Source organism: Neolamprologus brichardi, chromosome 17 (genome assembly GCF_056152115.1).
Source record: "Neolamprologus brichardi isolate AB-2024 chromosome 17, ASM5615211v1, whole genome shotgun sequence".
Lineage (NCBI taxonomy): Eukaryota > Metazoa > Chordata > Actinopteri > Cichliformes > Cichlidae > Neolamprologus > Neolamprologus brichardi.
This window is the reverse complement of record NC_142120.1, coordinates 19,061,336-19,086,310: the sequence shown is the minus strand read 5'-3', so window position 1 is coordinate 19,086,310 and position 24,975 is coordinate 19,061,336. Positions and strand designations below refer to the sequence as shown.

At 41.7% G+C, this 24,975-nt stretch overlaps 1 protein-coding gene across 23 annotated transcripts in view; it reads right to left on the bottom strand.

Annotated features, from left to right (window-relative positions):
- celf2 (cugbp, Elav-like family member 2) overlaps positions 1–24,975 on the bottom strand; it is a 239,241-nt gene that overhangs the window by 86,348 nt on the left and 127,918 nt on the right. For all 23 annotated transcript variants that reach the window (XM_035907267.2, XM_035907270.2, XM_035907281.2 and 20 more), the window contains one exon: positions 13,324–13,520. In XM_035907267.2, the coding sequence (XP_035763160.1) occupies positions 13,324–13,520 (197 nt within the window). The remainder of the gene's footprint in view (positions 1–13,323; positions 13,521–24,975) is intronic.

Here is a 24,975-nt window from a genome sequence, read left to right as displayed (position 1 = left end):
AAGAGCAAGACAGCCAGATGGGACATGGGAAAGGAGGGCAGAGCGTTTGCAAGTCAAAAGAAAAAAAAAAAGAGAAGAAGAAGAGGGGAGAGAAACAGCCGTTGTGAGTTGAATAGAGAGCAGAGGAGGGAGATGCCTGTTCATAAATGCTTCATGGCTGCTGAAGGGGGCCTTTGACTGAGCGAAGACCCACGGCCCCCTGCCTCTGTCAACACATCTACCCCCTCCAACAACAGGTCGACCCCAACTTCTCAGCTCGAGACAGCAGAGCTGCAGAGGAGCTGAAGGGGGGGGGGGGGGGCTGAATCGGCAAGTTGAGGAGGTTTTTTCTCTCTCACTTATGTCTTCCAACGGCTTTCTCTAAAAATCAGGAACACACGAGGCCGTGTTCTTAGAGTCTGAAAATTAAACCCGCTTTAGAGGTGACAACCTGACCTTTAATTTTACTTTCTTTTGCAAATTAATTTCATAATGTTTTCTTCTTTTTCTGTAACTCTTCATTTGAATGGGAACATCTCAGTCTCCCCTCCATGCCGCGCAGTAGTTGGGAGGGTCACCTTAGCCTGAGCGCCAACTAATCTACTTAAATGACTTTCATTAGTCTGGGTTTCAGCGCTGTTTCCCAGTGGCCATGTTGGACTGTTTCTAGACTATTTTTTATCTCGAGCTGATGGAAATTGTTATATTTATACACACTCACAGAAAATAAAGCACCTTATTACACCCTTAGGTTTAGACCTTTAGCTTGTCATTGTTGTGGCACCTGCTGAGTTACTGGCACTGTCATTAGTGTCCAGTGACAATTTTTTACCTTAATCATTGTCATATTTAGAAGTTAGAGTGTGTCTTTGAACTGTGGGAGCACCTGAAGAAAACCCAAACACACAAGGAGGACAAGCGCCCTGGGCAGGTTTAAACCGAGCACCTTTGTGAGGTGAGGCGACCACTGTTCCACCTGTACAAGACAGATACAAAGTAAACTTGTCAGCGGGTATTAAATACCTTTTAATTTAACTTAAATATATGAGGAAACCCTTAAAGTCTTTTTGTATAACAGACTGTCTCCTCACGCTCAACCACAGAATTTATAATAAATGGTCCTAATATCCACCTTTTACTACTCAGAACAGGCACTTATAAGTAATCACCTTTAAATCCAATAATTAGCCCTTGGGGGTACATTTGTGGAGACTGTATCTGTAGGGACAGAAACTGACTGTAGTCCAATTTCAGTGTAAAGATGTGTGCAGTTACGCCACTTTATAACTTCTATTAGTGGGGTGTCAAACATAAGGCTCGGGGGCCAGAATTAGCCTGGCACAGACTCCAAATAAAGTTTGGTCTTTAAACTGTATTTTCACAAGTCTTCCCCCATGGCTATTCATATGGGCTTCAAACAAGAATTTCAAAGTGTACGGTCACATGTGGTCGTGGGGACGAGTTAGCTTGCTTTGCTAGTGTAAGCTCAGGGACAGCTTGTTAAATTCAGATAGATGCTAACTCTACAGAATTACTCATACGAGAATCTTCCTGTGTATCGCTGCCTTTGTGCAACTCTGAACTTTAACACAGTCCAGGTTCAGTCCAGTCCATCAAAAAGAACAATACGATTTCACAGCACTTTAATTTCAAGCTGTGCACCGGTAACGATGGAAACATGGACTGGAAGAAAGAGCAGATTCATGAGTTTCACGTCGTTGAAGGTAGTTAGCATAACAACAGCAGTGACTCCAGACATGCTCACAAAAGCATGGCACGGGTTTTATATGTACAACTTTATATTAGCCATTTATTTTAAAATTTACTCAAATCTCTATGTTCAATATTTTAAAAATGATTTTTTAAAATATTTTTAAGACAGCCTTGAGGCAGAGGTTTGGTCCCTGGCTCAGTTGCAGGGGAGGGGTGAGCTCAAGGGGCAGTGCCAAGGAGGTTGGAGGCACAGGTGGAGGTCAGAGACCAGAAGAGGAGGTGTGTGTATGAGGCCACCTGGAAAGCTGAGTACGCTGGAATATTTGTGCTGATCTGAAGTGCATTGTGTGTTTCACAAATAAACTGTAAACAGCTATCAGAATGCTGTGTGGGGTCCAAATTATTAACAATACAGACGTGACCTTGTTTTGTGGCACAAACAGCATAAAATTGACTGAGTATTACAAACTGGACAGTTTCCTTAAAGATGGAAATTAGTGAAATGTGCATGATTTCATCCAAATCCCAATGCTAGTTATTATTATTCTTATTATTATTCAGTTTAACTTTGCAGGTCAACTATTTTACAGAGTTGAATTCTCGAGGAGACAGAAAACTAAATTAGGAAATAAAAATAGAATATATATCTTTTTTAGCTCCAAAAAGCCAAAGTTTGATGGACACCATCAATTGCAAAGAGCTGATATATTTGTCCAATTGCCTGACCTGTAATTTTATTTAAAATAATTACAGGTCAGTTCTTTAGAATATGAACAGGTTATGTTTTTACCTCCAATTTGCTTGCTTAATCCCATGGGTTAAGGTTAAAGACGTATCTTGTTGGTCCAAACCTCCAGGTTGGCACCAGCTGCTCTATTCAGCACACAAATGTGTGGGCTTGAATTACCTCAGACTGGAGAAAGAGTGGGGAAAAGGCCGGCAGTAGGGTAGGGTGAAAATAACTGAGGCAAAGCCCTGCAGTCCAGCAGAATGAAAGTATGCTTTATTAAAAGGGGAAAAAGAGACAGGTGTGGGATGTATCGCAGAGCTTCACCCAGAGCCCTTCCACCCGAGGCAGGGTTCTTACAGTGACCCACACGAATCCCCCCCCCCATATTATTCCCCTTCCCCTCTACTTTCCTTTTGACCCCTGGGGTTCCACTCAACCGCTGACCCACATTAACTATACTTTACTGCAATTACTGCTCACACAGGCCTCTGGGTGGCATGGAATACATACTCCACCTCGCTCCATTTCTTCCTCTCCCGCCCCCCTCCTTGCCGTTCCCTCGTTGCTCTCTCTGTGCAGCTGTAAAAATGCCCCTTAATGTGTATAATTTATGTGTGTCAAAGAGCCGCTGAGTGACAGCAGGGATGGGGGGAATATGACAGAGAACACATTCTGAATTTGACAGCGCAATAAGAACAGATTGTCAGATGGAAAAACAGGGAGAGGATGAGTGGATGGCTTCAAACAATGCCGCATCTCTGACGGGCATTTGGCTGATGTTCTAATCCTGTTAACGTAGGAATCGGTCCAGCTCACAGCACTTCACAAATCTATACGATCCACTAGTTACTTTGGTGGAAAAGCACCAATGTCAATCCTCCCCCTCGCTGGCTCCCTCCCTTACTGGCTGTAAAAACAACAAGAGCACTTTCAGGAAATCAAAGCCACTTTCTGGCCGACCTCAAAGTGCTCGGAGAGGGAGGGAAAAAAAAATCCAGCTCTGCAAGTTTGCTTATAACCAAGTAACTCTCTCTGTCGCTGAGGCATGCAAAAGTATAAACACAGAGAGGAGCGGAGAATACATATACACACCCACCCACACACACCCACCCACACACACACACACACACACACACACACACACACACACACACATAAAATCTCCCATTAAAATCCACCTGCAGCTGCTCCCTAATTGGGCCCGGGTAGCTGGCTAAAAAAGCTAACGTCTAGTTAAGGCGATTTAATTGGCCGCTCTGCTTTAGGAAAGAATGAAATAAATCAGTCCTCCGTCTCAGGTCGGCCCTGTCTCAACTGAATCCATTAGAGCAGATAATTGTCTTGGACGGCGGAGCGTTCAGCTCTGCACGTTGCCATAGCCGAGGATACAGTCGGCTTGCAAAGCGAATGTCTGCCATTGGACGGGTGTGCGGGTCCCTGGACACGGCATCAGAGCAGCCCAGGCAATGAGGAAGATGATCTGAGCAGTGATCGAAAATCAAACGCTGTAATCTGCTACACGTGTTTATCTCTGGGCTGGAAATGATTTCCAGAGGCGTTTCTTTTTTCTTTCTTCATTTTTCAATATGACACACGGGTTCATAACAAATGACGTTTAAGCGGCTTCAGACGTCCAGATCAAACATTTATCACGGCTCGGTGTCGATTTTCACGTTTCGGCACCTTTTTAGTGTCAGCCTCGTCATCCCTCGCTCACGTTTTCGGGGATTGATGTTGACACTCCCCCCGCCCCCATTTTTTTAATTTGTCTTTTCAGCTACAGGTGGAATCACTTGCTCGCAGCAACTATCAGCAACACAGATTAGAAAACAGACACCGATTAAAATGAACATGTCACTGGTTATTGGTTTTGGCGAAGGCTGAGTGATTATAGTCTTTTTAATAATCCACTAGTCATATAATAAAGCTGTGACTCTTGCTTTTTGAGAGCTGAATCAGAATTTTAAAGGAGAAAAAAATCACTCATGCTTCATTTTTTCCCCTTCCCTGGCATTCGCAGGTCTGACAGACAACATCGCTTTATCCAATAATAATTTCAGGCCTGTTAAAACTTAGACTCGTCTGCATTCAGTTTGCCACGACTCAAATCCCTTGTGCCTTATACGTTATTTTGATCATTCCAAAGTATTTCCAGGCCGTGTTGTGCACAGAGACTTTTGCGCAGATCAGCCACTTAATGAAGACATTAAACTTATTCTGTGCATGCATGATGTTCATGTGTGCGCGTGTGCTTGTGTCTCACTTGTATCATTAAGATAAATGACAAAGCGCATCCCCAGCCAAAACACAGACACTCACACGCTGCAACAAACCCGTCATGGCGCTTAAGGTTGCGTTTTAGCAAAAGGACCATTTTCTGTTTACCCCTCTGGCTCTCTTTGTCTCATTCTCTCTTTATCTCTGCCTCCATCTCTCTCTCTCTTTCAGCACAAAATGCCAAATTGCTCCATTTCTCACTCTCTCCCTTCCTCCCCGGCTCATCCACTCATCTGGTTATTAACTCCAAACACATTAAACCAACAGTAGCGCCACGATATTCCCCAGACCATCCTAGTCAGCATAAGCACACACGCACACACACTCACACACACAGCCTAAATGCAAGCACCTGGGTCAAACGGCAAAATGGATTCTGCATGACGCACAAAAGTGACACAATTGAATGCTCTGGGACCAAACCAAGCTGCCTCTCAAATCATTTTTCTGTGATTGATTACATTTTGGCTTCTGAATAACCTAAACGGGATTAAAGAGATCGTTTAAATTATTACCAATATGTGTTTTTGGAAGCTGAAATGATATCTTTTACTTTAATGCCAAAAAGTGCTCTGAAAACGACTGAATGGTGTTTGCTCAAGGAATTTTATTTTCGTCGGGCTGAAGCAGCCTCTCATACAGCACTTAGGACCGTCATGTGATGCCAGATGATGACAATAATAAGATGGGGGGGGGGAGGGGGATTACACTGATCCACAGATATCCACTTGCTGGTTTGATGTGGAAAACTGCATTTTAGCCAGAGCTCCAAGCGCGCATTAAGTCTTGGGTTTTATCTTCAACATCCTGTAATTAATCATTAATTTATTCATAGCTGTCCTGATCCAATGTTTGCCCAAGTCTGACTGCCATCTTGAAGTAATTTCTTAGAATAAACCAGCTGGTAAAATGAGAAGAAAGAAATATTTCTGTAACTTCAGATTTAAGTTGTCATGCTCATTTAAGCAGTCATAATTCGATTTCGGAGGTAAACTAGAAATCACATTTTTTCCCTCTATGTCAGCTGGTATGACATGTATCAGGTGACGCTGGTTATGGCTTATGTATGTAGTTGGTGCGTTGGAAAAATGAAGCTGATATTGAAGTGCCTTAAACCTACATTTTATCTGAAGGCCACCAGATGGCGATGGCTGTGATTACAAAGAAACTTCCTGTAGGAGAATGCAACTTCCTGTCTTGAGTTTATGAGCTCAAGCTGTGTCCCAATTCAGGGTCTGCACGCTTGAAGTAAGCATTTTAAGTGTGATTATGTCACCGCCACGCGACGATGGCTGTCCCAATTCAAAGTGTACTTCAAACGCATACTTCAAACGCGTCGTCGATTTCCCCAAATATCAAGCGTGGTCCGGTGCACGCTTCGTGGTCCCATATATCCCACAATTCATAGCGCGGCGGTGGGTGTGGATAATTTTGCTGCAAAATACGGCAGAAGGGAGCGGCCGAAGAGTGAACTGTCAAAAGTAAGTACTGAATATGCAACACTTATTTATGTGCGAATGTTCAATAATGAAGAAAAACATTGCTGTTGGCCACATGTGGCAAAGTTGTGTGACAATAGTGATGTTTGTACTTTCAGCGTTAACTTAGTTGTAAAGCCATATATATATATATATATATATACATATATATATATATATATATATATATATATATATATATATCTGTTCAGTACAGAAATGAAGCCCAACAATCATGTTTTACAGTCCTGTGGTCTCGGCCTCAGATACTCAACTAATCAAAGTGATGTCATAACAAAAATGAATGACCAACAAAACATTTTTTCTCCTTCATTTCCGTCAAACAAAGCTGTATGTAACGTTTCTCGCGGTTAGTATCGTGGTTGCTAGGCAACCTGAACAGCGCGACGGAGGCTAGACCATCCCATTTCACAAGCCTCTCACTTCCGCAATTCTCGTACTTATAGTACGCACCGTCCGTAGTACGCGTAGTGCGCGTACTTCAAGCGTGCAGACCCTGAATTGGGATACAGCCTCAGTCACTCATTTTGGGTGTATTTTGTAAATCCGTGGTATGAAACTGCACTCATTGGCTAACAACTTGTGATTGACTGGTCATTAGTCAGTTTCACAGCCAGACCCGCCCCTCGTCTTCACACCAGTTTCCTTTGCAATCATGCGGTGGAAATGCTCATCTAGAGGCTCCAAAAACTAGACTTCAGAAACCAGTGGATGTCTGACTTGCTGTGTCCATCTTTTATACTGTCTAACCAACAATCCTATATTTAAAAACCAACATCCCTGATTGGTGGAGATTGGTGTTACCATGGTAACATTTAAACCCGAGCACGTCACATCACTGAGCGCGAACCCTCAGATAACCCGAAACAGTGACTGAGATCAGGAATGAAGCACTGTATCATAATCGATAACCAAGCTACACTTTAAATTATAATAATTTATTATATTTCAAAACTATGCTAATGAAGATAAGTCAATTTGATAAGGTTGGAAATCATTTGCTGTGGAATCTGGGAATTACAAAGCACTATGGAATGAGTATTTCATTAAAAGTAATTATGTAGTACATACTCTGGTACCTGTATCCTTTTATTTTCCCGTTATTTTTTGATGCCAAAAGACAAGTGTGGGATATTAGCAAGGAAAATCAGGCAGTTAAGCAGCAGTATTTCTTGTGGGACAGCGCAACTTTGCAAACCTTTTATATGGAAAACAGACTAAAGTGAAAAAAACCCCAGGGAAATCAATGGGTACTTGAATTTGACTCCTCTAAAGCTTTAATGAAGGCACATAAACGGTTAAAGAAAATAAAGCAGGAACTAATAAATTATTTTACTGCATCCCTGTGACGATGGTCACTTTTTGACCACCTAAAGACTATTAAAGGCGTTTTAACTTAAACATCTAACCAGAGAACCTGTTGAAGGTTTCACAATAAAGCCTCCAGTGCTTAATAACTTCATAAAAAAAACACATTTTAGAAACCTGCTCAAAACTTGTTTAAAACCAAAACATTATATTGTTATTTGTTAAGGAAACAGAAAACCGAACTCATGTTTTTATAACCAAATTGGAGTCGGCACACTGGACTTTAAATCAGCACAATATTCAAATACCGAAAGTAATTTTCTGTTCAGGAACACAAATAAATAATTTTAATTTGGCATCTTAATCAAAAATAAGAATATCCTTCACTATTTTTTTCAGCTTTTTGTTAAACAGTTAGTTTGAGAATTTACGGATAGCAGAAAAAAGATATTTTAGCATTAATAATATCATCAAGCATTACAGAAACATAAAAAACATAATAAATGTGTGTCATAAACCTTAAATGGTTGTGGTCTAATTAACTTGCTAAGCACTGTTTCTTTCTTTCTTATTCATATCTGAACAGACTAATCTTAATTTGACGAGGCACACTTTTGTTTTTATTCACTTTCAGACCCATGCATCCTCCATAAATTTATGAGTTGAGCATTTAATTAACAAGTTATCAAGCTCTTTTCCAAATTTTTGCTGTCAATTATGTCATCCTGTTTTCCCCTTTTTGTTGTTGTTGATGTTCTTTTTCAAACTAGCGGTTGCGGAGATGTCATCTAATGAGGGTGCAAAGAAAATCGAAAAAAGAAGGAAGCAGAAAAGCTGGGAGTTAAAGTGGTGAGCAGCGAAACTTCTCTTACGTCTCGGTGGGTCTAACAAACTCATTTAAATCCAAACTGGTATTTTACAAAGAATTGAAAAAGTGCCTCTGGGTCACCGCTGGGGCACCGGAGTGGGCTCATTTGCCCCAAATGGCGAAGATCCTTTACAAACAACACCATTGCTAATTTAAAATAAACACATTGAGGGAAGCGAGGGGCCACAGTTTTCCTGACATTGGCGAAATTTCAACAGGGAAACTGGCGAGGGTGCAATCGCAGGTCCTTCTGGCTGAGCGGGTGCAGATGAGGCCAGGCGGCTTACTTAACTATGAGAAAACAACAACAGCGCTCAGAGCCTGCGAATAACAAGGCCAGTAAGAGCCCAATCAAACGCTACATTTCCTCTTAATGCACTCCACAAAAAAGGAGACTGTTAAAAAATAAATAAATAAAAATGAGGCATATGGACAGAGATTGTCATGTTGAGTAGAAAAAAATGAAAGGCATGCTAGGTGGCTTTGCTTTCTCCCGTTGAGCGATACTTTTGACTCATCAGCCGCAAAAACAACTCATTTCAAGGGTAGTGAAGATGGAGAAGGAGATGTGAAGGAGCTGAAGGACATGAGGGGGAACTGTGGCCCCCGTCCACCCCTCAGAGATATCAGAGGGAACAAGGAGAGCGAGGAGAGGCTAGTGGGGAGAAAAGGAGTCATTTCAAGGCTAAGGACACACAAATGCAAAGCACATGACAAGTGTGTTGGTGTGCAGAAATGCGTTGATTTGGCAGAACGCTGTCTCCAGGCTTTCATAAGCTCGTATGACTCAGTCAGAATGAGAGGAAGCCAAAAACGAGGAAAATCAGAGAGAGAAGAACTAAAAACAGGTGGAGGGTGTAGCTGCAGAAAAGGTGGATGACATCACATCTTTTAAAAGTATACACTCAACAGGAGGTCTTAGCTTTTAATCGCCCCACATTTTTTACATTCATCGGAGGAACAAATGTTTCAATACAATTATATGAATAATGTGAGTTAAAGAGAATAAAATTTGAAATCAGCCTCAAGGTCATTAAAACACAAGAAAGAGGAAATTAATTATTTATATTATATATACATATATATATATAAATATATGTCATAAAGTTTAAAATTTCTGATTAAAATTTACAGAATACTACAGGTTGGACAGCCAGTTACTGTAATTTCCTATGACAAATTTAGATTTTATTATTTAGATTTTCAATAATAATTAACCAGGTGATCATTACGCAGCCAAACACTACAAAGTTTTCAGTATGCAGAAAATTAGTAGTGCACAATTACCACATTTACCTGGTAGTTAATAGCCTTCGGAGCTTAAATCACTAATTCCTACTTAACTATTATTCAAAAAAAAATCTGTTCTAAAAATTGCAACATGAAAATCACCCATATAAAAACAGGAGTGAACACGAGGTGAGCATCTCTACTCAACACTGATTTGCACTCTAAATTTCCCTTGCAGCGTATAAGCAGGAACTCTCAGGACTATTTGGGGACATGGGTCTCATGTGAGTCTACCCACGTGCATTTGCATAAAGTGCAAAGTTTTATATAATTTCGACCGACTGAATATGTTTACAAAATGCACACGTTCATGCACTGATCTGCATTTCTTTCTACCACAAACATGTAGTTCCACAAAGAGGCACTTGCAGCTGCCTGTAAAAATGAGTCAATCCTCATCATCTTCAATAATAAAATGTGACTTTAAAGAAAAAAAATAAACATTTTTAGAGCCAGACAGTAAAAAAAAAAATTAAATATTTATATAAGTTGACAGTTTAAATTACATCAAGGCTTAACATCTTCATTATTTTGCGCATGGACGATTTGACTATGGCTGCTAGCTGTTTGCTCGGCATCAAATCAGCTATTTCATAGTCAGTGAACTGGATCTCTTGTATGTGTTCATGTTTGCAACACTTTTGAAAGCCTTATTACACTAACAATATTGCTCGCTGTACATTAATCGCTCCAAAAATGCAAAACTAATTTTGGTGAGTAAAGACTTAAACGGGTGACGTCACTGTGGCAACATGAAGCACGGGAAGTATTGAAAATAATAAGCTCCACACACCAAAACCAAGAGGTCAGATCTTATTCTTATGATTTCCGTATAAATAACACTGTTATTTTCCCTGCTATTAGGTCAAATATGTTTCCTTCTCAAAGCATCCGACAAGCCAAATGAGAAGGTTTTAAATGTAATACAGGGCTTTACTTTGTAATATATCACCGCATTTCAAGACATCTATAGCAAGCATCAGCTGGCCCAGAAATGAAAACTCCTTGACTTCATTTTTCTTGCAGGAAAGTGTTTACTGGCTTTATTCACACTTCATCCCTCTTGATTCCGATCTTGTTTCAAGTGACACTTTGAAACTTCTCTTCAAAATTTGCTTTCCAGTCGGATGGAAACGCCACCTCTCCCTTCCTGCCGTCCTCACTGCCTCTCTCTTTACTTTCCTCCCACTCTCCATGTCTCATCAGGAGTGTCATCAACCCCCACTCTGGTTGATGGCTGTTAATATGGCAACGCTATTGTCTGCCCGTTTGTGGCTGCTGTCTCTATTGTTTGCTCTCACACTTGATGAATTCATCAAAGGAAAAAGAAAAGGGAATGGGAGAAAATAGCTGCAAATCATGCAGTTTCGAACAATTGACTGTGTAAGTCTGGCAAGGCGAGTCTTTGTCTTCAAATGGTGCACGAAATACGTGTTTGCTTGTGTAATGTTGCACATGCATCACTTGTTCTGCCATTAAATAGGTGGGACGGTCCTCAACCACTGATAGACTATGTGCCTCTGTGTGGGTAGAAGTGTACATACAGTTAAGTGTTTGTGTTTTCTGTATGGGTATCCTACGCATTCTCATAGCAGAGCGTTAAAAAGTGCCGTTTTTGTCAGAAGCTGTTGGCTTCAGATACGGACAAACTGTCCTTTGGCGTTGGAGCAGTACTTGATGCAACGCATAGATGGCATATAAAAGATCTATAAAAGATGGATGTGACCATCTGATGTGAAGTCCTGAAGTAAAGCCCTGAGCTGAGCATTGTCGTAGTGTCCACTCTTGTGGACCAGCAAAAGGTCCCATCTGGCTAAAATGCAATCTCATTGGCTATTGATTTGTGATCGGCAAGCCACCAGTCCACGAGAATAGCCTGGTTTATCCTTATTAAATTAGTCATGACTTGAAAATAGCAACTCATCAGGGATGTGTTTTGAGAGGTCATAGAAAAAATGAGCAGATAGTTGACTGCCCACAGATTTCTACTGACTAACCAAGTTTGTGAAATCCTGCTTTAAAGGAGTACTCAGTATTTTTTTTTGTATTATTTACTTAGAAAAAAAGGGTATTATACTCATAAATATACATAGATTACTAATTGTAATTACTAATTGTATTGTGTAATTATATCTTCCAAGAAACTGATATGTTCTCATAAATTTATAATTAATTTTTAATTAATCCAAATTTTTAATTAAATACAAAGGAGCACTTTTGTGGTTTGTGTTCCATGTTCTCCACCGCATTTGAATACAGTGGCCTGAAACGACATCTCCCATATGATTGGCTGGAGATCTGCCACATAAATAAAACACCTAAGGTGGAGGAGAAGAGACATTTGCTTATTTATCCCTGATATTGTTTTAATTACTTATTATCAGCAGACTAGATTTGCGACCTTCCCATCTTCGGACAGCTAACAATAGCTAATATTTTGCCAGCTAATATTAAGCTTGCGTATCCTAAAAATCACGCTTTCCCTCTGATAAACTGTTTGATTTAACGCTCATATTTTGCAAGAGTTTATCTCCTAAGAGTCCAAAAATGTTAGATCCACTTCAAAAAAAGTAGATCTAACGCTGGCTAAATCAGCTAACAGAGGCTAATAGCAGCTAAAACAAGTCTTACTGACAGAAAGGTTCAGTCCTCAACTTAGTTTCATTATCATCGATCAGAAGTAAGATTCTCTAACTCACTGATCTGTAATGGACTCTTTCCCAAAGTTTTACAGCCTCTTTCAGAGTAAATAGACCTGGAGATGTCACCTGACATTGTCAGCTGAGGTGAACAGTAGACAAACAGCCTTTCACATATGTTATAAATTTAATGTTTCTGACCTTCTTAGGCTGACTACAGCTTGACTACAATTTACACAATGTAATGTTAAGTTAAGCATGAGGGCTGTTCCCATCTTGTTTGAGCCACAAATGACCTTAATTGGATACAGAAGCATGCTAATTTATAAGTTAATGCTAGTTAGCTTGATTAGCAAGTCTGGCTATTAAAAAAAATGCAGATTTATGGCACTTCAGCAGCAGCTTCAATTTTCAGACATAGAAGGTCTTCCCATCTTTCATATAGTCTGTGATGCCCAGAGCTAGCAGTGCTGTTTTAACCCTCTGAGGTCTAAGTCATCATTAATGATGACCCTAACCCTAAGCAGGTCACTTGTGATCTGGTGTGTATTAAGAGATTAACTCTCTGATATAATCACTGATGATTGTAATTCTAACCCTATCATAATCCTAACACTATTATAACATCTTTTTGTTAATTTGTCTCTACTGAAAACATTGAAAATGATGCTTAATTGTACTCTGGTGGGTTTTAATGTGATGCCAAGGGCTCCTGAGTCATGGCACCAAGGCCAAAGGACACCTTGGGCTTATCTCTGAGACACCAGCAGCTTTGACAAAACAGGAGCACTTGACTCCCCAAGAAGAGGGACCAAAGTACCTCGATTCATTATCATAACTTAGGCTACTGTCATTGTATTTGCACAAATGTTTGTTGATATTTTTATAATATTTTTTCTTCATCATGAGAAAGTAAGGAGAGAAACATAGGCAAGAAGGAAGAGAAACTATAGCAGACAACCATACATGAATGAATGAACACATCACCTCTAAGTACTGTGTAACCGTGTTGGTCAGTACCTTTGCTCTGTGGAGGGTTCTGGCTGCGATCTCGGAGGATGTTGATCTGGTAGACGGCTCCATACGGTTCGAATAGCTCCTTCAGCTCCTTCTCTGACCAGGAGCGTGGGATCTGGCCCACAAACATCTTGATGGCGTCCGGGTCTGGCTGGTCCGAATGCTCCAGCGCCCCGTTCATTTTTCCGGCCGTGCCGTTACTGTTGAAGAGACAAAAGGCGGGACATTAGAACATCACATTAAGACAAACCGATATCACTGACAGCTTAAGAATCAGGGTCTCTGTGTTCATGTTATGTGATTTAAACTGGATCTACAATGCTTTTAAGCATTTTCCTAATCTTTTTGATTATTGTAGGAATCTTGGACTAAAACTACACACCCGTAAACACACTTAGACACAAACAAACTTGACCTGAAGCTGAATTTGAAAACTTAAAAGCGGTTTTCACTGGCAGAACAGCGTTACCCCGCAGTTTCAATTTCAAAAGACCAAATATTCAAACCGTGCTCTGGCTTGCTCATGGAAATTTCCCTTGTGTTAAAATAAATAACCTAAAGGTTGAGTGTATCGTTTCTGCACACAGCACAATTACACGTTTCAAATTTGCTCCCCAAAATTCAGCAGAAACTAAAATTTACGCAGCAGTATAAAAAGCAGTCTTTGTTGCCTTGATTTTCAGCTTCACAACTGATTTTCTCAGTCAGCCCAGTGTATTGTAACCTTGTGTTTTTTTTAACTAGTCATTCCACACATATATATTGGTTTTTGCATACTGCAGTATCTGATAGAGTAGACATAGAATAAAATGGCCAAGATCCTAGTAGGTTAAAGTGATTTGAAAGCTTAAACATCTGTAAAAGTAGAATATCATGAATTCTGAAGCATTTCAAAGCCACTATAAGAGAAGATACTGAGCTTTCAGCAGACACACACATGAAAAAGGAGGAAATAATAAAATATCTTAAATTAGAACCTTGGAACCAATATTGTGCAAAAAATTAATTTAACTTCAAAAAATGCCCTCCCAGGTTTTCATTCATAACACTATGGAAAAGGCTCTAAAACAGCCTTTAGAAACGTCACAAGGACACTGAAACTCAATGAGAGCCACACTAATAAAATTCTCTTGGGTGCCTTCGCAGCTCCTTACAGTGGGGCGAGACAGCTTTCAATTCAGGTTTTACAGCCTGATATCCCCGAAGCCGGCAATTTTTATATACACTGACCTGACACATCAGCAAACTGACATTTCACTGTGATGCTAAGTGTGGATTTTTGATAGCGGAGATGTAGCGATGGATCTATACGGGATGTCAGTAAATCCACACCGAAGGACTGAGGTGAACTCAGATTTTATTTTACAGCGCAACAGCAAAAGCAGCATACAAAGTACGTATTTTTTTTCACTGCAGTTGCCGACACAAGACCGAGCTGTAGCCGACAGAGGAGACACTCTGTGCGAATATATGTGCGCCGTGATGCATGTGTGAATGTTTGTGCGTGCTCGCACGCCTCGCTGGATGCGGGGTAAACAGCGTGCGGCGTGGTAATGCGAGGTTTTGTGTGAGGGATTAGGCTGCAGAGCCAGTACAGTAAACCTCCAGGCCGCCTCTAACAGGACACAGATGCTTACACACCGATCGGTCTGCTTATATCTCCACATCTGGAATGCATACGAAAAGGAGTTGAAGTGCTTTCCCGCCCTTTCACTGCAGAGCAACAACACTTATCATCACAAAACACACTCATGGCTCCTCTCTCTGTTATTTATTTATTTAATTATGCACCAATGAAGGTGAATAACTTTCAGCACCTTTCAGCAGTAAGGCCAAGACAGAGATGAGAGCAGCACCTGAGTACGCACAAGCCTAAGTGTGGCTGTGTTTTGACGATAATCACACACGTGGCTGCAAACAACCTCTTACACACACGCAAGCGCCATCAAGGCCTGTGGTCTATTGAAGACGGCTGAAAACCAGTTTAATGAAACCAAAGTCAATGGCTGTGCTGTTTTATTGCTCTTCTCTTCCTTTTGTTGTTCTCAGCAGGAGAGTGAAAAAGCATTATCTTAAGAGGCAAAAACAAAACAAAGCCAAATCCTGAGCTTGGTTAGCTGACAACGCTAATACCACCCTATAAAGCTCAGCGAGAGCGAAAGGAGAAAGAGTTGAAGGAAGGAGGGAGGGGGAAAGAGAGAGATTGAGGGAGAGGAAAGAAAACATCCAGACCTTTGAACGCGGGCCATCCATCTTTTGCAGAAAGAGCCAAGGCGCTCGGCAGAAACGCCCAATTCTTTAAAGGACTTAAAGGACATGTCAAATAAAACGCCAGAAATGGAGAAGGAGTCAACGAGCCAAGCCCGTGCTAACAGTCCTCTGGGCAATAACCGCTCCTCGCTAAGCTGTCCGATAAATCGCTCGGGCCTGGGTACTGCACGAGCCCCAAGGGTGGTAGCTGACGGCAGGGGGGGAGAGAGGGAAGAAGGGAGGGAAGGGAGGGAAGGGCGGCGGTGGTAGCAAGTAGCTGACTGGCCCTATCACCGGCTGATATTTAGCCACATAAACGGCGAAGACGACTGCATCGGACAAGCTGCGGCGGTCGCTGGGTTCAGACTGCAGCACATCATGCCTTCGCCCTCTGACACACACACACAAAGCTGATGTGTGTGTGAAAGCTAAAGAGCAGAAAGAGGGGGAATAGGCTGGAGACAATCCCTCATTGTTGGCTGTTTATGTGAGGCTTGTGGGGACTGAGCAAGGCCAAGGGGGGAGACGATACAATAGCCGGTGTCAGAGGATCGCCTCCCTCGTCCAGGACACTGTCCACCCTGTGCTTCTTCCACCATTCACTCTGCCTGCTAAGACAATGAATAGCTTCACACCAGAAGGCCATAAGGTGTACGAATGCTCACAGAGCTGTCTTGTGTAGATTGCACGCTCCGTCTTTCCCTGAGGTGGTTGGAAGTAGGTGCCTCTGCTAACTATAAAGGAATGAGCGACTCTTCCATCGCCCCTGTGGCCAAGACTGACAAGGTGTTATTGGAGGCAGGCAGAGCTTTATAGTGTGTGTGTGTAGATGTTTGTGAAAGTGTGTGAAGCTTAGCAGGAGAGTGTCCTGGGGCTCGGATTAAGTCGTTGAGTGGATCCACTCCTGCCATAGACTCTCCATCTCCCTCCCTCTTTCCCTCTTCTTGCTCTTCTTTTCTCTCTCCCTCCCTCTCAATTTGAGCCAATTGTTTGCCTTAATGGCTTAACTATTGCTTCCATCACTCCGGTCTCCCTGAAGCACTGAGGGCTGATCTACACTCACAATGTGTATGTGTGTATTAAGCCCGGCTGGGTAGGGCTTTGAAGCATCTGCTGAGGGCTGCTATTCCCTCACCTTGCACTCACATTAGACAGCAGGCTTGTTTGACCAAACTACAGCTGCATTATATTGATCATAAAACCTTATGATGGTTATTTATTTATTCATGCATCATCTTCATTATACATTCACAGCTCCTCAAACCTCCTCTCTCAGCATATTTTTGGCAAATTCAATAATTGGCTTCAGTGGTAACAGTGACGTGAGAAGCGAGCTATCAAGACGTGCTTGCCAGGACTGTAGCATGTCTGAACCCAGCTTAGCTCAGATACTGAAAGATAACATTTATTTAATGTGTGTTTTTCACTTTACTTGGGCATGAATCAAAACGGAAATGCAACAGAAAAGCTGGAAATGTTTCTCATCAAGCCATTCACCACTCATCCGCATGGTTTCTCTCTTTTCAGTGCCCTCAGGTTCCAGCTGTTAACTCGTAGAACACACAGTTAACACTCAGGTTGCAGAAAGTAACTTATTTGGACTTAAAACATCTACTTTGTGGGAGGGCTGGTTTAAGCACATTTAAAGAAGCTGTTTAGAAGCATAATATAGTCCAAAGTACAGCCAAGAAAACAGTTAGAAGGCCTCAAGATTCCTAATAATGTTCAAGAAAGGTCATCCAATAATTTCTGGGGGTGTGGGGAACAAGCTTTTAACATGTTATTGACAACTTAAAATCAAGTTCAGCACTCAGGCTGTCTTTAGTGCTGTTATTGTTTGGAGACAAAATGTTTTTTTAGCTGTTTAATGTTCCACTACATTTACCAGGTATTTGCTAAGTTAGTCTTTTAGTTATTAAGAACTGGAAAATTGCAAGAGCTTTTCTTTTGAAAGCAGTGACCCAGATATTAACGTGATGAGAAAGATGAGACAGAACCAAAAGCTGTGGACATGTAGGGCTGCAATCGAGTACTCTAAATTCAACTATATAACTGAATACTAAGAAATTTGTATAAATGAATGCATGTGTAGTTGAACGGACTTAGATGTAGTGATGGGATTTCCGGCTCTTTTTAGAGAGCTGGCTCTTTCGGCTCCGAACTGGCTCTTCAGGTTGTTTTGTTGCTTTAATTAATTTATTATTAACAATAATATAAAATTATGCACAAAAGGAATTACTAACGTAAAAAAAGTGGTTTTATTTATATATGTTTATATATAAATATATGCGGTGGCCCCTAGAGACAAAACACGTACAAACTCCAAAACACATTTCTAGCATGAACTGAACTTCCAAAGCAGAGCTACTAGATCACTTAAATTACACAATTGAAAGTATGTGTGTATTGTTTGTGTATTTATACACAGGCACTCATATATATTCAAATAATTTAAAAATAAGTTAATTTACCTGTTACTACCACACACCAAATCCGGTCGTTGGTACTTGCTGGCTTGTATAGCCACTAGGTAACAAAAGCTCAACACTGCGCCCAGCATCCTGGAGCACTTCTGTTGTCTTTTGTACGTGTTTTGAGTTTTTACGTGCTTCGGAGTTTGTACGTGTTTTGGAGTTTTTACGTGTTTCAGAGTTTGTACGTGCTTCAGAGTTTGTACGTGTTTTTACGTGCTTTGGAGTTTGTACGTGTTTTTACGTGCTTTGGAGTTTGTATGTGTTTTTGAGTTTGTACGTGCTTTGTCTCTAGGGGCCACCGTAAATATACTTTTATTTATTCACTCCACATAAAATGTAATAAATAAATCATATAATACAAAAATCAACTATTCACATTTCAAATTTTAACTATTTAAATTTTCAGCTTTTTCCTTTTACAAATTTAAAGTGAAACAACACAAAACACTGCAAACCACAACACAATTAAATATAAATTCAAATATGAAAACAAAAAAAAGATGCATATTCTCTGTCATATGGGCCCGCATGAATAAACTTTCTGAATCCTTTATCATCTGCAACCGAAAATAGTTGTGGATGATTACTATACCTTTCTAATGTGACGTTGTTGTCCCTGGCTCTCTTTCTCTCTCTCTCCCTCCGGCTCTGTTCCTGTGCTACAGAGTGTAACTACCGCCCCTCCCCCCTCTGCCCAGCGTAAAGCACCAGGCTCGCGTGCAAGAGGCTGAGAGAAAGAAAAAAAAAAACCCACGATAAGGAGCCGGCTCGCGTCGTTCACGTCAAAGAACCGGCTCTAAGAGCCATTTCGTTTGCGAACGACCCATCACTACTCAGATGTACTGTCCTGCGTGGTCAGGAGAGAGCTGAGCCTAAAAGCGAAGCTGTGAATTTACAGATTGATCTAAGCTATGGCCATGACCTGTAAATAGTGACCGAAATAATTAAATTGCTGATGCAAGTAGAGGAACTGAGCTTCTGATGAAGGGTGTCTGGGCGCTCCCAGGTGAGGGTTAAGAGCTTGATCATTCAAGCTGGAACTTCTCTAAATCGACAGGAGGTAGTTGAGGTGGTTAGAGTATCTAATTAGCCTGCCTCCTTGAAGCCTCCAAAGTGAGTCATTTTGGGCATCTCCTACCAGGAAGAGGCCCCTGGGCCAGAGTCAAGCCATGCGGAACAGATTACACCTCACTGCTGGCTTGGGAGTGTTCAGTGTAAGCCTAGAAGAGTTGCAAGAGGTGGTTGGGCATTGGGAGGTCTAGATGTCTCTGCTTAGGCTGCTGCCCCCTTGACCTGGACCCAGAGAAGCAGCAGAAAATGGATGTGATGGCTGTGAATCTAGACACCCTCCACCCATCCATCCGTCCATCCATCCATCCATCCATCCATCCATCTTCTTCCTCTTGTCTGGGCCCCAGTCCCTGGGGGACCCTGAAAGACCTTGCAGAGACACCCTAGGACATGCCAGAACCCTTCACCCAGGAGACATCCATGTCAGATGCATGAATTATCTCAACTGCCTCCTTTCGATGTGTCGGAGAAGCAGCTCTACTCTGACGCCCCCCAAATGACCAAACCATCTGCAAAGGAGAGCCGAGACACCCTTCATCATATCCACATCTCTCAGATACTACTCACAGCTCGTGGCCATGACAGCTCGTGTAAACTGACAGCTTCACTTTTAGGCTTACCTCTCTCTTCACCACAGTGAACCAGTACAGCTAGGGGCCATGTTGAACCAAAGCACTGATTTTAGAAATTGTGGAGCTCCCTGGAAGTCAGGTGGGATTCAGGCAGAAAATAAACAGATTATTATATCATGAGAAACATGCAATGTAGAATTAAGGTTCTTTATGACAGTCACGTCATTAACTTTCTGAGTTCTCCTATTTTTTCTCCAAACACAGTGTTGCCACACAGCAATAGACTGACAATAAAAACCCTAAAAATATATTGCTTTGCTGTGGATTTTACAGGTAGAAGGAAAAAGGAAAACAATCTTTGCCTCCACAGATAAAGAGTAAATGGTGACAGCGATGAGCTACCTGGACTACATTAACCACCTGCTATCCCCTCTGTTGGCCTTGTTCACAGCTGGAGTTCAGTAGGCAGCAAGATAGGAATGTGCTCCAAACAGACAGTCGGAAAGTGACGGAGGTAAAAGTAGGAGTAAAAGAGAGGGAGAGGGTGGAGGAGATGGATGCAGATGAGCCAGGTCTAGAGTAAGCACTGCAAAGAGCTCAGCGTGTGCTCTCTCAGAAACCATACACACATGCATGTACACATATCACACATGCATACACACACAGGCTCTGGTTCAGGCTGGCTGCGCTGATCCCCCCTGCTGTTTTCCCCTTCTGTTTCTGCTCTAAAACACACATCCATTCTGACTCCCGTAACCCCTCAATCGGAGCACACACATATACAAGTACACACACTCCAGTGGGTTCGCGGAAAGGCCGAGCTGTCACACACTTCTTCTCATTGGCAGTGTGTTTGCAGGGTGTGCAACAGTCCCACAGGGGAACTAATCTTGCTGACAAGCAGAGTGAGAAACATCAGTTCCCCTCTTCACCCCAGAGGGAGTGCAGGGACCAAGGTCAGTTTACTGCACACACACAAAGACACACCTACAAATATGTTAGAAAACACACACAGACAAACTACCACGGGCAATCAGATCTCCTCAGACGTGCACACCTTGACAGATTCTGACATGACTTTAACACAAACAGACAGAAATCGTGGAAGACGCTGAAAGGGGTACATCAAGGGCTACATGACAATTCAATAATACTACTTTCGGAAGAAATGACTCTACGATCAGTACACAGCAGGAGATAGTTTGTTTAAGACATGGACTGTCTGGGTAGAGCTGGGAAGAAGCAACAAACAAGATAGCGGCTCTCTTGGGCTGCATTAAGCAGATATTTCCCGTCTCACATGCATGCTAGCAAATAAGACACAGACTTTGTAGATGTGACCTGTCAAGTTAAAAAGCTTGTGTTTGATCAGATGTTTCCAGACATTTTCTTTCTCAATTGCACCTCTATTTTACAAAATTTCAGCTCTGCACTGCGTGTTGAAAATGTAACCCTGTATTCTTAAGTTCAATCACTACTAACTAGTTAGTTCCATCTCTTAGTGACTCCTGTTTAACTGCTTGCTGGCTGACTGGATCACAGCTTTAGACAGCATGGCTCCCAACCAAATTGGAAGTCTGAAGAAACAGACCAAGAAACCCCAGTAAAGCAGAGAGCGGATGCGTCATCCATACTTTTTTGCCAATGATGTAGTTCTATTGGACTCAAGAGAATGTGACCTTCAGCATGCACTGGAGTGGTCAAGTTGCCTCTACCGAGTGAGTCAGCTGGAATGAGAGTCTCCAAGTCTGAGGCCATGCTTCTTGTGGGTTGGTGGAAAGAAGCTGCCTCAAGCAAGTGAGTTCAAGTATCTTGGGAACTTATTAATGATTCATCAGCAGTAATGCAGGTGTTGCACCAGACTGTTGTGGTGAAAAGAGAGCTGAGGCACACGTTGAGGTTTCCTCTGCGGTTCCGGCTTAGAGACAGGGCGAAGGGCTCAGACATTCGGAGAAGTATTGGAGTGAAGCTGCTATGTGTTGAAAGAAGTCAGTTGATGTGGTTTGGGCATCTGGTTGGGATGCTTCCTGGGTGTCTCTCTTTGGAAGGTTTCTGTGCAGGCCTAAGTGGGTAGATCCAGAATGAGCTGGAGAGATTATACATCTTATTTACCCGGGAACACCTCTGGAACTCCTTGGAAGAAACTGGGAAGTGTGGCTGGGGAGCAGGACGTGTGGAACATCCTGCTTAGCCTTCTGCCATGTGACCCGACTTTGGATAACCAGAAGATATCGGCTTTAAGGACTTTAATGCTTTTCTCCAATTATTGGCTCTTGCTTATAAAACACTGCATTGTTTTACATTTTAAGGTCTTTAAAAATTATGACTATCATATGAACTAAGATATAAAATTTACTAAACACTTGAAATGTATTGCTTACAAATGTTTAATATATGGCGGCCCAAAGCTTGTAGATCTTTCTCTGTAGGGTTCCATAGATAATCATTAGCTCCTAAACTCTGATACCATCTAACCCATTTGAACAGTGATGCTCTATTCATGTTCTTTATATCCCTGAAAATGAAAGAGAAGTTGGCTCTGCTGAGTGCATTTTCCCCCATTGGACACACTGAGCATCAATGAGCACATCACACAGCCTTCTGCATTAAAATGAGGTGAGGAAGGCACACTTGTAAACATACTTGGAGATCCTTAGAAATATGAGATTTACAAAATCACTGCAGCCATTTAAATGTGCTCCTTTCATCAACACTCGCCCCAAGTGAACAGCGCTCATACGCACCTTGGAATTCTAACATTTGTGCATCAGTGTGCGCACACGTACGTATAACGTGCATGCAGATACGCGCACATCCAGTGAAACACACTCACAATTCACTTCATGAGCCTCAGTGTTTTCTGCAGATTAGTAACTTCACCAAACAACACAAGAGACACATATTTTTCCCTCCAGAATCCCAGTCCGTAACTGATTTTGTCAGTGCACGGCGGATTAGTGACTCAAACTAAATGAATGGCATTCAGTGTTATTATTGGAACAATTTTAGGTTTTCTCTAAGTGACTTACAGCGAGGTAAACTGGCTCCCAGGGGCCCTGTACGAGCCAAAAGAGGGAGTGTGATATTGACTATGATTCACTTGAACTTTACAATAAGCAATATTCCACCCACCTTGAGTACAGCTCTGGGATAACAGCCACTGGTACATGTTTCATAATAAATATTTTTTATTATCAGTGTTTCTATGCAGCGGGGAGGAGGAAAGCAGCAGAAAGTGCTCGGTCTGTATGAGACTGTATGATTGCCTTTATGTGTGTGCACGCATTTTGCGGTTGCCATGGAGACGTGGCAGTACATGCGACGCAGGGAAACGATCAGATAAATGTCACAGTACCTAATGAAGCTGCACCGGTGCCCTGACGCTCAGCTAGCTCTGCGCTAACGAGCTACCGCACGCCGTCGACGGATAATGAGGGAAGACACACATACACCTACGCTCTAACACTCACACACACACAAACGCACACTTAGACACTCACAATGTGAAGAAAACGTACTGATGCATGACACACATGGACACAAGTGAAATGTGTCTCATTCTGCTCGTTTCTCATGTCTCATATTTTCCTGCATGTATAAAACGCTGGAGGACCCACACTGTTTTCTTGGAATTAAAGCTCCCTTGTTGGGTGCTGCAGGTGGCAGTTCATGCGGTGTGATCTGTGGCACATAAAGCTACCTTGATATGAATACTTGAAAACAAATGACAAAGTAAACGCTTGGCTGAAAAAATAAAACAGTTTCCCAGCAATGGAAATGCTTAAACGTTGCTAAAAAAAACTCATTACTTTTGTCAGTTTTTGGCTTTGAGCCTGGCTGCCGATGACATTTTTTGGTTTATGATGAGAACAGTCGAAGCAATACTTCTCCAGGCTTTCTGGGGGTCTTTCATAGTATTTCTTTGGACATTTTGGTTTTTCACTCAATTTCAGTCCAGGTGTTTTTACTTGTCAAGTCACTAAACCCTAACCTATGAAACAGTTAAGCATAAGGCACCTAACTCAAGGGATGAACAAGTGTTCTGTTTATGCATAACAAACAACAATCGGCAAATAACCGATGTTAAGGGTCTGTCATGGTTTGTGGATGCATTTCAGCAAGTGGTGTTGGGGACCTTGTCAAAACTGTTGGAATTATAACCCAGAAAAGTACGTTTAGATGTGGATGCAACATCCAATACCATCTAAAAAGGTTCTGATCTGACAACAGCTTAATTTTTCAGCATGAAAATGATCCACCAACACGCTGCCAGTGGGTTGGGAACACCAGTAATATTGAACAAAAGAGAGCCAACATCCAAAAAAGTCTTTTTTTCTTATATACTGGATTTCTATGTGTTTTTACATATCCATAAATCACACCACCTATATCTGATTTTCCCAGAAAGACAAAGAAATGAGGACTGGATCAAGGCTTTTTCACAGCTTTGTATATGAACACATGCAATATATCTGTGTATTTATGCAACATGTCAGATAAGCTTTTAAAGAACATATAACAAGATAATGTTCCCATCAGCACAAACATTTGTAATCGACCGATCAAATAACAAGATGTGTTAAGTCATTAACATAAAAATACAAAACATTCAGACAGCCACCGTGTCGTTTTTAGCCAGCTCTGACTTTTACTTTTAAGGGCTGAAATGGAAAGCATTATGAAAGATGTCATCTCATCTGGTGAAACATCAGCTATTGCTAATTGACGTCAATTCCACAAGCAACTTGCCCAAAGGCCAAAATGAAAACTGGCCTTTAAAAGTTATTTATGAATGTCGAGAGATGAACAGATTTAAAAACACAGTGAATGAATCAAAAAGAAGAAAGAATGATAATGAAGCGTGCACCCAATCTGTAGCCACTTGTCTTCTTCCTTCTTTTTCTTTTCACCGGCTTTCATGTAAACATAATGCAAGCAACCACCCCACCCCATCACACGAGCGCCTTGTAGCTAACGGTGTGAACAGAACAGCGCTGGGAAGAAAATATAGGTCAGAATAATTTTTGAACAGGTCTGATTCTTCTGAATTCAGGCATTTTCCAGTCAAACACATATGCAAGCACACACACACACACACACACACACACACACACACACACACACACACACACACACACACACACACACACACACACACACACACACACACACACACTCTGAGCCTCATATAAGAATGCCTGTAAATGTTCCACAGCTGAGTACCCAAAAGAAAGCCTCAGCAGGTACACCCAAAATTGGTATATGAATAACTCTATTCCGTCTCTATT